General features: G+C 41.3%; 1 protein-coding gene across 3 annotated transcripts in view; it reads right to left on the bottom strand.

The window, feature by feature from the left end:
* Positions 1-12,146: 12,146 nt before the first annotated feature.
* The window catches only part of LOC131459762 (carbohydrate sulfotransferase 8-like), a 123,346-nt gene continuing 118,703 nt past the window's right edge, over positions 12,147-16,789 (bottom strand). For all 3 annotated transcript variants that reach the window (XM_058629853.1, XM_058629855.1, XM_058629854.1), the window contains one exon: positions 12,147-16,649. In XM_058629853.1, coding sequence (XP_058485836.1) covers positions 15,564-16,649 — 1,086 coding nt within the window. In that variant the 3' untranslated portion in view covers positions 12,147-15,563. The remainder of the gene's footprint in view (positions 16,650-16,789) is intronic.

Raw genomic sequence — 16,789 nt, 5'->3', positions numbered from 1 at the left:
TATGGCTACAGCATAGGACGTGTTTGTTGCTGCGTGCCATGGTTTAGGGTTAGGGTTAGACCAGGTTAAATCAGATCAGAATTCCTCACATCCTGCCAACAGTTCACCTTCATTAGACTGAACATCCACTGTGTCATTATAATCTGTGCAATATCTAATTGTTTATTTCATGCACGTCACTTTGCTAACCCCTGACCTTTTTTTTGATGTCGTAATAATTGAATTTCCCCGGTGTGGGATTAATAAAATCCAATCTAATGTAATCTATAAGTATATGTTCACATTGTTGTTGTTGTTTTTTGTTGCATACACTAGTGTAAAATGTGAAGCTCCGAAAACAGAAATAAAGTAGTCATGCTGGTGATTTGACAGCAGGAGGTAGAAGTGTGTGCAAAAAAAAAAAGAAGTCATGGTAATTAGACAGACCTCAGTGCACCTCAAAGCGCTGCCATCTCCCCCTCTGGCACAGATTTGCTGTTTCCAGAGGTAGAAACTGCAGGGGAAAGTGGGGTTTTTTACTCATTAAAGGAAACAAGCCTGGAGTTAGTTCAATTACATGAAGTATGCAGGCATGTTGTAAATTTAAAGATTTAAATAGCTTACAAAGTGGCCCGGGGCCCCATCAGTTAATTTCCTTAATTTATGGATTTTAGCGGAGTGTCTATGTGGAAGGGAAGAAGTAGGTCAACGTGAAGATTTGCATGCGGCTTTGATATTTCACAACAGATCCAAACATCTGCACTCCTGACCAGCACCTCAGCAGGTGAAAGGACTGACATTGGATTTCTATTTTTGCAACAAACGTAAAAGACAAAAAAAAAAAATGACCCAAATAATGAGCTTATTGATGTCTGATCTCCCTGATGCACATGCAGACTGCAATAACAATTTATTCAACACTTCCCTCCCCACTATTTCAAATGTTTAAAAACTGACAGGGTCAACTTCAATTGGATTTTATTTTCTAAATTCAGGTTAAGATGGAATCAGCAATTGCAGAACATGTTTGTGAATAAGAATAATCTGTAGGTTTGCCTGTAGGTTCAAAAGCAGGAGCTATATTAGCCGTGTTGCCTATAAAGTGGCACAGAGGAGGACAATATTGTGCCGTTTATTTCCCACGCCTTTGTCCTTTTAGGATGAAACCACACAATGTATGGATTGCCCTATACATACAGCACTTTATGGCAGTTGCTAAGGATAATAAGTGCTGTTATACTCCACAAACAAATCAGAAATGCCCCCAGCCTTTGGCCCATCCAAGGATTAAACTAGCGACCTTCCAGTTAAATGCCCAATTTCTTCCCTCTAGGCCATGTGCTGCCACAATAAGGTACACTTTTACAATATTGTTATGGCACAGTCATTCAGTATTAACACAATTAAACTCTTCATTAGACATCAAGACAAAGTGATTTGTTAAGTGTAATACATCTCCTTCTTTCTCTCTCTGTTCAAAGTTCATGGAAAATCCATATTTTTTCAACCAGGTCATAGTCCCACACTGGAGAATCAGGACGTTCTGCTTCTCACTGTGTGCACATAACACAATGCTGCTTGATCACAGGGATGTTGAAAACAGTGCCCTCTGCTGGTTAGCAGCAGTATGTATTATGTACAGTACATTTGTACAATAAATACTTCAGGATTAGAGGATGAAAAGCATCTATTCATCCTTAGCTTGTATATTATCCCCCCAAAATAGGCCAATTGCGTTGTGGTTTTTGGTAAATCTGGATGCCATACTCTATTAATTTCCTCTTTCATAATCAACTGAGGGCGTTTTCCTTTTTAAACCCTCACATTCCAGGAACTTTCATGAGACCGTGACAGGCACACGAGGCCACTGAACATCCAATTCTTTCCATCCGTGCACAACCCGGGTCACCTGCTTTCACACTCACTGTAAGCACTGAGGTGAACAACAGTGAGCTGCAATAGAGTCACATCCAGCCCTCTAAACACGAGCACTGGCATGAGTCTCTTTCAAGCATTGCACGTCAGATCAACACCCGTACTCCCCCCCACCCCACCCCACCCCCACCCCCGTGGCATGTGGAGAAAGTTTGAGAGGAAGATTCAGAACTTGCGTTGAGTAATCTGCATGCCTTGTGTAGCCCGGTTGCTGTCAATCGCTCCATTCTTGCAGCCATTTGACATTCTGCTTGATGTTGGTGTGTGTGTGTGTGTGTGTGTGTGTCTGAGGTGCAGCAGCGACATTTATTGTTCATCTCTCAGAGAGAGAGAGAGGGAGAGAGAGGGGGTAAGAGGGTGTCAGTTTATTAATAGAAATGTGTGGGGCTGTGTTGCACACAAACACCTAACAAGCACAGCGAAGAATTCCCTCAAGTGCTTAATACCGGCAATTACGTTTTCTGAAAAAGCTTAGCACAGAGCAGAGCGTGCGCTTCCCGAGAGTTGCCGTTATGACTCATTTCCACTATTACAGGTGAAACTGCAGTGACCATGATGCTGTCAGTGCATCTCTTTCATGCAGTCAACTTATGATGTGACAGACATCTGGTAAATAGCACTAATAATAATAATAATAATAATAATAATAATAATAATAATAATAAAAGAATGAGTGCCCCCTAATGCAGTTCACCTTTACCTTTATTTAAGTTAAGATAAGATAAGTTAGTCCTTTATTAGTCCAGCGTCACCGCAGCAAAGACAGTAAGATTAATTATAATAAACATGCATTTTCCACATGACGTGAAAGTACAACATAGAAAGACATTAACAATACGATTATACAAAAAGAATGTACATCATAGACAGTTACCAGAATATATACAGTATAACCAAGGATTGAACATGAGATATTGTATATTAAGTCTATTATATGACCCTCTGTAATCCAAGATGATAACCTTATATTTCCTATAGATCAGGATGAATAAAATTGTCTGTTTGTGAGTCTGACTCACGTTTAGAGTCATCATACAAACCACATGGTCCCATCATGAAATGGTCTTGAAAGAACTTTTTCTGGAACAAAATCAAAACCCCACCCTGGACCAGTCTTTGATGTTTGGCTTAAGAATCACTTTTGCTGCCATCATGTGGTCTGAGGCTCTAATCACATAATACTTAAGCTTTACCTCCACACCTATGACGAAGGCCGTCAGGTAACAGAGGCGTTTATGTGTCTCTTTGTATGTGAGAATGTGAAGAATTGAAATAATCTCAGTTTGGCCAGGTTAGAGTTGATATCATGACTTTGGCGGCTGTCCCCTGTGGTGTCCATCGCCATGTTTTTGTTTTTCCATAGGTGCAATAAGGTCTTAAAATCTTAAAAATAAATAAATAAAAGAAATGTGTTATTTGGCTTCGAGCTCAAACCAGTCTCACACACACACACACACACACACACACACCATCATGTCATGAATGTGTGAACAGCGGGGAAAAAAGAAAGAAGAAGAAGATATTTTGCTTTTATTGCAGCTACTGTTTGGTTAACAGTAACAATGTGATGTCTCCAATCACATCTGGTATGCATCACATACCATTCCCCCCACTCAGCGTGCCTCCGGGGGGGCGGGAGGAGGCGTCCCTGGCACCGTGGAACAGCCACAGTCCTCATTAGTGTGCATGTGTCACGATGGCATCAACCCACAGCCTTGACTTATGCTTTATATTTACAATCCTCCGTCACAACACTGTCATCACAACAGTCAGTTAAAAACACACGGATCTCGTCTTGAACGGTTCAAGTTTGTGGCGAACACACACACACACACACACACACAGTGTCCTCCGGGGGCCTTTTTTCTGTCCTCGGCCATGTTGCCGAGACTAGTTATGGCCTGAGACCGAAACTGGAGTCCCTGTCCTTTTGTTGGCCACTGAGCTGCCGAACAGCACGGAGGAGGGACAGGGTTTGATGTGTCTTCTGAAGGCCTGCTGCTTTGTCAACACGGCGGCCTCCACACTGACACTATGGAAGCCGAGTGCCCCGGGGTGACAGAGACGGGAGGGATGCGGGGTGGACCACTGCAGCCTGGTAAAAGGGAGGGAGAGATAGAGAGGTAAGAGAGTGTGTGTGAGAGAGAGAGAGAGAGAGGGGGGAAGGGGGGGAGGGTGTCCAGGACCCTAGGCTAAAGGAGAGTGCTCAGTGCAGCAGACTGCCTGATAGGGACTGGGGCTGCTGGCTGATGACATTTTATGGTCACAACATGCAATCCCACCAACTTCACTTGGTGAAAATTCAGTTTTTCGTACACTGAATAGTTGTGCTCCCTTTTTTTTTTTTTTCGTTAGAAACACACAAAAGAATGATGCAAATGTTTGCATGTCATCATGTCCTGTGACTTTGAGTTCTTCTACGGTAAACAGAGCAGCGGGGGGGGGGGGGGGGGGGGATGTGACCATGTGGAGACATGATCGCGTTGTTTATAATTTATCTTTATTCATCCCCCTTAGGGGAAATTATTCTCTTTATTTGACCCATCCTAGAATTAGGAGCAGTGGGCTGCCACACTGAGTAGCGCCCCGGGGAGCTATGGGGGTCAGGTACCTTGCTCAGGGGTTCCCCAGCCCTTTCGTCCTGGTGGGGACTTGAACTGGTGACCTTCCGGTTACAAGCCAAGTTCCCTTTCCACTCTCTAGTGGAAAGGGAATTCCACTAGGATTCTTTCCTCTCTAATTGCGCTTGAGAGCTTTCATTTCTGCTTAATTGCGGAGAGTCATTTTTGAGCATATTCTGCTTTCTGACAGTATACATACTGTAAGTAGATTGTGCCTCTCACGCGTCACTGCACATATTACTGTTACCTGCAGTGATTTCTTTTTGACGGAGACTTCCTAACTAAGCTACTTTATCTAAATACATCACGCCGGTAAATGTTACACCATGTCAAACTCTTTTGCAGCAAAACTACTTTAGTATATTGTTGAATTATTCATTCCACTAAAGACACGTCTGTCCTTGAAAATTCATCTTACCAAATGTCTGAAGCCAAGAAAAGGAGAGAAATTAGGTTTCATTTGTGAAGCTGTTCATTTTCTGTTGACCAGCTACTATATCAGCAATAAAAGATGTCCTGATGCAACAGGATTAAAAGCCCAAGAATGCAATTCATAATAATATGTCGGTTGGATTTTTTGATATTTTAAGCAATGGCAGCCGATTATTCTTCGAGTTAATTTAATACATATTTCTTCCCCGCATAACAACAGTCAGTGACTTGTTTATCCTTTTTTTTTTTTCTTTCACGGGGCTGTTAAGCTATGCTATATCCGTTTTGTGCAGTGAATTACAGTCTGAATGTGTTTGCCGTCCTCCAGAGGGTGAGACAAAGCCAGGGCCGGGGTTTGCCAGAGGCATCGTTCTCTTGCAGGCTGCTCATGCGGGCTGAGAGGCCATGCAGCACCGCACACACACACACACACACACACACACACACACACACCCACCGCTTTCTTTCACCAACACTTTGAGTTAAGTGGCCATAAGTAATCCTGGGTTTCCACTGTGCATGTGAGCATGTGAGAGTGTATTCTCCCGCACATCATTAGCTCAGTGTTACTATAGCACTGCTGGCCACACACAAGAGTTTGGACCTTCTACATCCTGTTTCTTGTGTCTTTGTCAGGGATGAGGTCGTCGAAGTGGGCTATTCTATCCACACCGCTTTGCATTTCTCATCCAAACGCCACCAAAGTCGACACTGCACACGCCGGCGCTCTTAGTCACTCGCCTGCCGCGTTTAAAGTCCGTCATTCAAACCTTTTATACGATTAACGGACGGATGTTTCTTGCATTTATGGATGCGTGGGATTCATCATCACCAGATTCTAATGAACAACACCACTTCTCTCTCTGTCCTGCTTGGGAATGAACTGCTGTGAGTCGGTGTGCTGCACCTGCCTTCTGCCAGACAGCCACAGTGCTGTAGCCACGCCAACCAGCCTACAGGCACTCCTAGATAACTCCTGTCTGATTAGCTCCTTAGGAGGACATTGTTCCAAAAGCAATTCACTCGACTCCCAGTATTAATTTAGTCCAGAGAGAGAGGCCCATCCATCCTACATAGGACGGGCCGTGCTCTGGGCAAATCCTACGGCCTGCTAATAGCATGGCACCTCCTGGCCTGTCACTATAAGTGATAGTCTCTGCAAGTTTGTTGCCTTGTTGTGTATTTCTCCCATCAGGCAGTGCACTTTCCTCCCTCCACTTGGCCACCCTTCTTCCTCTTCCTCTCTGTCAGCGGTGGTTCAGGGCAGGTGTCTCCTCTGTCACCGCCATCACTCACACCGCTTGACAGAGGGAAGACACAGTTCAGAACACGGTGGGAGCAGACGGTGATTCATTGAAAGCTCACCTCTCTCCTTGAAAGAGAGTGAGTGAGTGAGAGAGAGAGAACCAAATCTCCTTTTAAAGCAGGAGAGTTTGACACAGACTCTGATGTGTGATGTGCGCCTTTTTTTTTTTTCCTGATAAAGAATTAATGTAATTTCGAAGTGGCAGGGAATCCCCGCCTATATATATGAGGCAACATCATATCACTGGGAAAAGTTGAAGGAGTTTCTGCTCTTGTTGGAGTGACTCTTGAGGTTTGAGAGGCTCAGGGTTTGTTCTTCAGGGGCTTTAGGTATGAAGCATTTTTGTTTAAGATGTATCTGTAGCATGTACGGTGTGTGTGAAATAACAGAAAGACCTAAATACAACTTAGCAGCGAGAGTATTAATGTAATCTTCCTATAAACTCGTTTTTTTTCCTGCATGAATGTGAGTGTAAAGCAGCTTTGAGATGGTCATCGAGTTATATGAACACAGATCATTTACCTTTTTCTTTTTTTTTACCATTCATTTTCAGACACTGTTACCAAATGAATAAATTTTTCTCTGAGTGTGTCTAGAAGCAACGACAGGTTCTTTTTTGAGAATCTCTGAGAATGTCTTGGCTGTGAACATTTTTGCAAATTTCCTTTTCGCACATATGAAAAACACAGAATTACAAAGTGGTGTCTGATGTCATTCTTTCTACAGCTAAGACACTTGGAAACACTGGAACACTGCGCTAGGAATTGAAAAGACAACTGCTCACAATCAAGGCTGCGACACAAATCAGCCCCCAAAACAAAGGAAACTGCTCATTTGTTATTATTATTACTATAATTATTGTTGCCATTAAGGTTTAGTGCTCCTGTACAGCAGGCATTTTTATGTCTTGTGATAATTTAAAGTTCCAGTGTGTAAGATTTTTGTAATATTATTGAATATTATTAGGCCGAAATGGAAAACAACATACTTATAGGTTGTCCTACATGCTTGAAGTGTGTAGTGGGAGATATTCCGGTGGGTTATGATGGCATGAATAAGAAAAGGCAAAGTGAAGGGTTATTTGTTTTTAATTTTAAATCCCCCATAGATACAGATCCAGCCTCAAGGGTGAAGCTCTGCACTGCTCAGAGCAGCTCGTGTGACTGGCTTCATTATAGATCCTTGCTATATTGATTTGAGTTCATTATGGCCGCTGCATAATTCATATCAGTGCCAGCGTATGGCTCAAATAGATTTGACTTGGGGTGGTTTTCACGGGGCAGTTTAGTGTCACACCAGAGAGCGTGACAGGAGGTGGTGACCAGAAGTGCACATTACTATACTACACATTCCGTAACATAATAAGGAAAACGAACAGCAATCTTTGAAAAAACCGAGTTGGAGTTTGGAGTATCTCAGGTGCAATACTGCCATCATGTGGTTAAATGCCGTATAATAATGTCTTGTGTAGAGAGGAGGGAACTCACAGCAGGGACACGTTCAAAGCCTCAACAATACACTAGCTATTTGTAAAAGGGTTTGCCTCAGAGGTACCTTCCTGAAATTAGCTTTGATATCTTGGAATTTTTAAGCCGTAACGTTGTCACCTTGGGTGAAGTTTAAGTGCGAAAAAAAAAAAACCTTAACTGAACCTCCAGGTGTCCAGTTTCTAAATTGTTAAATGGAGATTTCTGTACAAATGTGTGACGGCACTGAGAGTTCCTGCTGGAGTACATAAGAAAGAGAGAAAATAAAGCGTGATAGCCACTCTCGTGATATTATCACCGCGTCCATCCCTGCCAAACACAAGTGCTTGGGACTGGAGTTTTGAGATTTTCTTAATAAAATTATTTCCCACTTGTCCTTTTGCTTTGCTTGATTAACAACAGCGCTCGGGCAAATCATTTTAATGAGGTTTGTGTGTCTGGAGCGTGCCGCAGCACGCTGCCAAAGCAAACACGCATTTCACACGAGAGTTAACTCAGGTCTGTATGGTAATAAGTATGATGTATTATTACTATTATTATAATTAATCAGAGGTAATTTTTGCACTTGATGTTGGAAGAAAATATTTTCTGACTCTTTCACATTATTGTCTCAACTTAACTGAGGTGTCATCCCTTCAAATTGAATTTGTTCTGCTTGTAAATGATTATATCATTTTGCCAAGGCGGTGCTGATGCTGATGCTGATGCTGATGCTGTTGCTGTTGTCGTTGTTGCCAGCACAGACCCTGTGTAAGAGTGTGTGCGTGCGCGTGCATGTGTGCGTCTTTGAACGTTTGTGGGCTGAAGCTCTGTCACCAGAGAATCAGCAGAAACCTGTCATCAGCCATGTTAATGCTGGCTTCAAGGCAAACATGAAGATTAATGGAGAAACTTATAATATGAAACTTGGAAAAATAGAGCAAAGTCTTTCTTTTTTTTTTCTTGCAGACCTCCTAACCGAGGCGAGGTTGTTTATCACTGTGTGAGGATGTTTGGTTGCCTTTCTTGTGTGTCTGCTGTGGGCCCTTAAGCTCGTGTAGCGACACAAGCACGTTCTCTTCAAAGCATGTCAAGAATTTCCACGCACACTAATGAGGTAAATGGATGGCTTTTGTTTTCTCCACAGTTTTTAACTTCCCCCAAAATGCTCTAATGACTTATACAAGAGCTGTTGCGGAAATCAGCCTTGAGCATTAATCAAATTTCTGACTCTGCAGAGTGATCGGCTTGTGCCGCAAATATTAATCTGACACACACACACACACACAGCACAATAATAAAAGAAGTAAGGCTGCTGTTTGTTTTTATTAAAACAATGCCATTCTTAAACCCATACTGCTGGTTTGACAAAAAGGCTGCTGTTACACCACCCTCGCCTTTTAAATCTTGGAATATTGTATTGATATTATATTCAGGCTTCAGGCTTTTATTTATTATTTCCTAATGTATGTAATTGTGAAGGTATTAACGTCTATCTTTCAAATGTACTTTTTGGAGATGCAATAACATTTTAAAATATTTGTTTCAAGATTGTTTTCTTGTTACTTCAAGCCCTTTTATTATCAGTAATGTTTTATATGTTTTATCCATGCATGAAAGGTGCTTCTTCTTCTTCTTCTTCTTCCTCATCATCTTCTACTGCTTTATCCTCCACATGACGGTCGGGGGGGTGTACCTACCTAGTCACCATCCAGTCTCACACCTATTGTCAATTTTGAATGTCCAATTTGCCTAATCCCCAAATCGGCATGTTTTTGCACAGTGGGAGTGAAGCGGAGAACCCAGAGAAAACCCACGCACACACGGGGAAAAACATGCAAACATGCAGAAAGGGCCGTGTTCTGACAGGGTTGTGAACCCGGGTCCTTCCTGCTGCAAAGACAAAAAGTGCTCACCTTGTCTTTGTTATTACTGAATGTCTTGGGAGTTTACCTCCTGAAATGAGGCTAAATGGAATAAAATCATCTCTGCTCATCTGAAGTCAATTGACACATACTTAAACGTGTTATACGAGCTGCCAACTCACATAAACCAACAGTTGGATGAAAGAGGATATCCTTCGGGATTTTCCGGGAGTACACTTTTCACAATATGTGGGAAACACACAACACGCCAGACTGACAAACAACACTGCAAGAGCAAAGGACGGATTTCTCACATTTGTTTCCCCTCTGACATTTTCTCAGCACGGACATGACTGACAGCTGGTCTGACCCACAGTCATTATTATATTCCATCATCTTTGCAGGAGCACAAACACTCATTGACAACGCATGCAGCATGCAGCTCCCGACAACTCATTCATTGTTTTTCCTCGTGTTATTTGGAACAGTGTTGGTTTGCAGCTTTAATTTTAGTCCATGTCTACTAGGTCTTTAAGAGCAAGCTCTTGGTATTCTGGTTAAATTAAGACAGACGGAGAACAAAGCTATTTTATATGTTTATGTTATTCCGGGTTTGCCTTGCTGCATTGGACATTTGTGTGTTGTTTGTCTTCTGTAACTGGAATATATTGTTGTAATTTCCTGATTTTTTTTTTTAACCAATAATCTGGTATGTTAACTCTTGGTGGATGGTTGTAGTTACGGAGATTTTTGGTTATCAGAGCGAGGCGACCTAGGATGGGACCTCTGGATTCAGTGATGAGTTAAGTTGAAAGATTGTATTGTAAGGCAGTAAGGCATCATCGCAGCGTGCAGCCTGCGAGCAGCGTGCCAGGTCTGATATATACAGTTAGTAACCCTATACGGTCCAGATGGCTGGCGCCTTGGTGTCTAGGGAGGGGGAACCATGAAAGGCGCCTAGTTTGTGTCTTATTATAAGTTATGGCTGTTAATATTGAACAGCAGATCTGGTTCTAAGAATATGTGAGTAATTCCAATGAAGATTCCAATTTTCTCTCGCAGTCGTTCCTGAAATATCTCAGCAGTGATTGCATGGACTTACATTGCTTTGTTGCACACGTGGATCTGACTGTGCCGCATTACACTTCATCACAGCTGCCCGAGGTGAACTGGTGCCACTCAGTGCATGTATATGACTCTGTGAAGTATGTCACCATCTGCTAGATAATGGTCCACATGCACAGTTTTCTCACGTTTCATTTTCTATACGGGGCAAATTAAATTCCGATGGGGCAGACCTAGTGAGCTGTCTCACAGAGAAATAAAATAGAGTAATATTTTAGTCTGAATAATTGAAATGGTGGACCTACATGCAGGACAAGACACCCTCTCTGTCAGTCCACTGTTCCACTATCTAGTGGATTTCTTTCCAAAACTCCTTCCATTTAACTTATTCCACTTTTGTAAGTCGCTTTGGATAAAAACATGCGCTAAATGCTTAAATGTAAATGCCAATCTACCACTTTATCCTCCAAATGAGGGTTGCGGGTCACTGGAGCCAATCCCAACTGACACAGGGCAAAAAGGCGAGGGGGAACAACCTGGACAGGTTTGTCATTTTTGACTTTGACGAACAGTTGTATGAGCAAACCACATCACAGTCATTGAGTGACAAGAAAGTCTCAAGAAATATTTTTGTATGACGCCTAATTTGTTCCGATTTTGTTGATTTCATTGTTGGGTTCAAATTTATATGCTCAGTTATTTGAAAAATAATGACACAGCTTTTGGTTAAACCTGTTGTGTTTAGTTTAGTAAGTAACACTGCATGACACTGCTAATAATTTCCCTAAGGGGATTAATAAAGTATCTTAAATGAAATGAAATGAAATGAAATGAAATGAAATGAAATGAAATGAAATGAAATGAAATTAAATGAAATTAAATTAAATTAAATTAAATTAAATTAAATTAAATTAAATTAAATTAAAAATTAAAATTAAAAAATGAAGACACTGTATCATCCCTGACTTTGGCATGTTAGTGTTGCCATTTGCCTTAACCTTACAAGAAACTGTGTAGCACACTTTAAGGAAATCATTCTGTGGTGTTTCCATTCACTGCCATTGAATATTGAATATTTAGTCATTTCACTGCGATAAGCAGAATTCAAGGTCCAGCTCACCACAGAAGAAGGATGAGAAGTCCTTAGCTTAACTTAACGACGTATTTAAAGACAAGCAACATTTGCTTGGCGCTCTTATTGATCATTTATTTCAATCTGATTCTTGCACTAAAGTGGAAAAATACTTTGGTTTCCTCGTCGGTGCACACAAAACTCCTCTCGCCCACAGTGTCTGCCATTTTTCCAGTGCATTGCAGACCACATGATAGTCCAGTAACTAGCACTTGTTGCCTCACAGCAAGGAGGTCACTGGTTTTGATGCCTTCCTGTGTGGAGTTTGTCATGTCCTCCTTTTAAAGAGATTGTACAGTCAACATTCGTAAATCGAACGCACACAAAAATAAACGGGACACACGCTGAAAATGTCAAAGACAGTTTATTTAGTAGACAGTCAGAAACAACATACCACCTGAAGAAGAAATCTTCCTGAAATACACCATTTGATTGGCAGTGTAAAATAAGGCAAAGGGGTTAAGATCATGTTTTTACACAATTTTGCACCAATGATTAACAGTTATACATTCACTTGTTACTGTAATTAAGCTTTTGTGTTTACACAGTATTTGCAAAAGCAATACTCATCAAACCGTCGGCTGTGCTGGCCAGAGATTAGCTATAATCTGACCACAGCGGAAAAACAATTTCGGAATAGCAAAAGCCAACGCACTATACTGACAAAGGTTCATACGATCACCATCAGCAAACGTCTCCAAAGGTTGATTATAGTGTGTGTAGGTTTAAATAATGTAAATTTCCCTTTACTTGTTGGCAACAAAGCAACAGAAAAATCAATAATAAATCACTGTTAGATATTTTGTCACACAAAATACATTTTCTGTAAAGTGTATAGCTTAATAGTGACATAATAATAACAAAATAATGGCAACCAGCCATAGGTTATTTGCAGCATCACAGTTCATCATTGCACCATGCCCTCATAGAAAAAAAGAAATATTTTACCTACTTGTTTTTTTTGAGGGGGTATCTGTTTTATTTTATATATATACGTATATATGTATATGTATGTATATATATATACGTATACATATATATTTATTTTTGCATCATAGGCATTAATTAGTTATTCAACACGGTGACCCAAGACAATTTTATACTCAACTTTCTTTTGAAGATACCTTGGCTGACACTGAGGAGTGCGATATACTGTACATACATCAGTTTAATATCATTTAAGATGCTGTGAGTGAACCATTTTAATGAAAGATGGCTAACCCCACAAAAGAGGTGCCTCTGCATTTGCCATTGCACGTTGTGTGTGGTCACTGTGTGGTCTGACCTGCATCAGGCGGGGGGGGGGGGGACTGTAACGTGAGCAGGGCAGTTCTTCAATGTCATTAGACACAGGATATTATACCTGCGACGTGTATCGTGTTACTGTATATCCAAAAGACATGGAAGGGAAAGAGATTGTAAAGCGGTCTAAACGGCGTATATTGCTTTTACACACACGCGCACACACACACGCACACACACACATACACACACTGTGCGGTTGCTATTGGATAAGATGTCATTAGCCAGGATGAGTGACGAGGCGGAGTGCAGCTCATTTGTACAGGGGTTTTACGATCATATCGATGCCTAAGAGAACAGGGATTATTCATTGAATTAAGAGCTCATTTCCAAAATTTCAGATATCCATTCTTTTTCTAAATAAATAATTAAATAAATAAATGAACTATCTATTAGTCATTCAGCCGTAGCTGTCATCTGCACTTCTGCACAAACGATCGCATACGTTTCTTCATCAATTGAGTATTTTTAGACTTTTGTTTGCGGTTTGTGTACACTTGCGTAGTTTTTAGCCAGTGGATATTTTTGTTTTGGAAAGAAACTCTTCAGTTTCACAACACGATAGCAGTATCACTAAAAACGACAACGAGTGACATCAAAAAGGGAAATAAACATCTCCACAGAGAGGAATATTAGAAATACATAGAAAAATATACAATCATCTGAATGCCCATTATACAATTTTACACAGTAGTGTCAGAAAAAAGCCTATATAGTGGAATATATATATATATATATATATATATATATATATACGTGTGTGTGTGTGTGTGTGATAGAGGGAAGGATGTGTGATCTGTAAGTCGTACGGTAACTGGTTGGGGGACTGGTTTTTGGATTTGACACGTGGAGAAGTTTGGGCCGCCGTCGCTTCTTTCAAACACCGTTGTACATTCTTGGAGTGATTCATATTTGGTAGCAAATGTAAACAAACTTGTTTTTGTGTGTTTTTAAAGTTTTCAATGCTGTCAAAAGGAAACAAAATGACCACTAAGTTGGAAACACTATTGCAGTAATAGATGTTGTACCCTGCAAGTCCTGTGGTCTTAGAACAATGTATGCATTATACCATAAAGCACGGACCTAACCAACAAAGTTAGAAATACAAAAAAATGCTACAATAGGTGCACACAGTGTCCCAGCGGGCAGCACTTTACACATTTTTCAAGATATATGCCCTTTACAGTGTTTCATTTTCTATCACCACATGTATAATGTGAAATAAATCAACACACGTGAAATATCCATACTGTTACGTGTTGATACATAAAGGCATAACTTACTGCACGTCCAATTTGTAATATTTCTAATGAATTGCGGTGCATTACACGGTGGTGGGGGGGGGTTTGTTTCTGGTGTGGTGACTGTTACTGAAGCTGAGGTATCATTATGGTTCAATCCCACCTACTGTGTGTGTGTTATGCCCCATAAAACACGTTTTTATTTTTTTTAAAGCCTTTTTACAAGCATTTATAATTTATATTTTGGGCTGTCACTTTATTTATAAAAGAAAATAAATCTATGATATATATATATATATGTTTATATAGCTATGATATAGAAATTGTAATCAACATGGAGTGGGTGATGAGGGTGCCACCACTTAGAACCTCCTCGCGTCATCATCGTCACACATGCCCACTAAACTGATCAGGCCCACACACTTTTCTCACCTCTGTCCTTCATTTGACGGGATAAGCATCTCTAAAAGCTGGGGAGTGAAGGAGTAGGGCTACGCAAGATCACCGAGGTAAATGTGAGGAAGAGGCCCCAGCAGGCTTTGGTAATTACTCAGAATTCCTCAGGGGACGACAAAAGCGAAACATGAAAGCTTTTCTTTTTAAACCTGTTCTTTTTCTAGCCTTTTTTTTTATTATTATTCTCCATCATGTCTCGCCTCTTTGTCACTAGCATCCCCTCCGCATTTCTTGCCGATCGTCGACCGGCCCCGCTAGAAATCCACCACCAAGGAAGTCAAGTAGCTTTACAAATAACAAATAACAAAATAACGATTAAATCTCTATTTTTTTTTCCATAGTTCTATTTATAATTGTACCTCACCGCACACTAGTAGTAAATAAAGTATTTAATACCACATCATATTGTTCTATTTCTATTTCTTCGGTCCAAAGATCCATGTGTGAGCGTGTGACTGAGCTTGATGGTGAATGATCGCTAGTGCAGTGCTGTCAAATTATGTCTTGGGTTGACATCGTCAAAGGGTGGTGTCTCAGTTCAAACTAGAAATAAATGCGGGGGGCGGATTCGCTGTCTGCCCATTCTCCCGACAGTTCACACATCGTAAACGAAGCGTTTGCAAAGTTCGAAATTGGTCAAACGAGTGGTTGTGGAGAAAACGAGAAGACAGGAGGGACATAGATTCCTTCATTTGGAGTTAAATGGTCGAGATGTGGACATAGTGGAATGCAATTGTGATGCGAGAGGCCCGACAGTAATCGGTTAATGTAGATCATTAAAAGGCTTGGAGTAGTCAAACATCTGGTAGTCCATGTAGTAGAAGTCATAGACTTTCTGTTTCTCCTCTGCAGTGACCTGGGAGAAGTAACTTTCCATGACATCCGTCGAGGTCTTCTTGTCTTTTGGGTTCCTGTCTTTAAATGTCGGCAACTTGAGGTCACTCGGTGCCCCGATCAATCGCAGGAGAAAGTCGGACTCTTCTCCCATGTTTTCAAACTTGCCAATGAAGTCATAGTTCATGATACAAGGGTGGCAGAGTTTGTCCACCAGATTCCAGTGGATATCCATTCCTATGGGCCGGTGGACATCCAGTAGATACTGTATGAATTCCTTGAATGTGACCCCGTTGCCTGTCTTCCGGGCTTCCTCGGATGCGTTCACCCTGTACTTGGAGATGATGGGTTTACCAAACAGCCCGTGGTAGTAGTCGTTTGGATTTTCAAACTTATCCCTATACGCTGACACTAACCTCTGCATTGGTTCTCGGACAAAGAGGACTTTGGTGTAGGTTTTCAGTCGGTGAATCACACCCTCATTGTCATAATTGTTGAGACTCCTGAGGTTGCTGGCATAGTGGACTGTGTCGTGTTTGATATTTTCAATATTGGAGGCATAGCCTGACAACACCATCAGTGTCCTCCTCCAGTTGGAACAGCCTGCCTTGGGCACCTGGCAGTACAACAACTTGTATTTGTCCTCCACAAAGACGTGATATAAGTGTCCTTTTGTGATGTTCTTTGGGATGTTGCTTTTGTACTTGGCACACATTTCCTTCACCAGATCCCTACGGGCTTTCACGGTTGCGGAGACCTTTGACCAGTTCTTGGGGACATCGGGGACAGAGGGGACAGACGGGACAGAGGCATTAGAGTCCGATGAGGATGTGGTAATATTATTGGCGTTGGTGTGACTGATCGGGGGACTAGTTTTCAGGAGTTTGCGTTGATGAGAATCTGTGTCCTGTTGACTCAGTGGGAGCTTTACTGGAGTGACCAGGCTGGTCAGGACGGCTTCTGCTTCTTGACGGTTGTCAGCGTTGCCTTTCTCTCCATTCTCAGAAGACACAATCTAGGAAAGAAGGAGAACACAGACTGTAACATGTAGTAACGGACTTGTATTGTGACCAGAACAACATTTGAATCTAATAATAATGATTCACAGTGTTTTTGTCTGTACTCAAACTTGGCCACTTGATGGTGCTATTTTAC

The sequence above is a fragment of the Solea solea genome, chromosome 5, assembly GCF_958295425.1.
Source record: "Solea solea chromosome 5, fSolSol10.1, whole genome shotgun sequence".
NCBI lineage: Eukaryota > Metazoa > Chordata > Actinopteri > Pleuronectiformes > Soleidae > Solea > Solea solea.
Note: the sequence above shows the minus strand (reverse complement) of the source record. Positions and strands in the feature narration are given on the sequence as shown.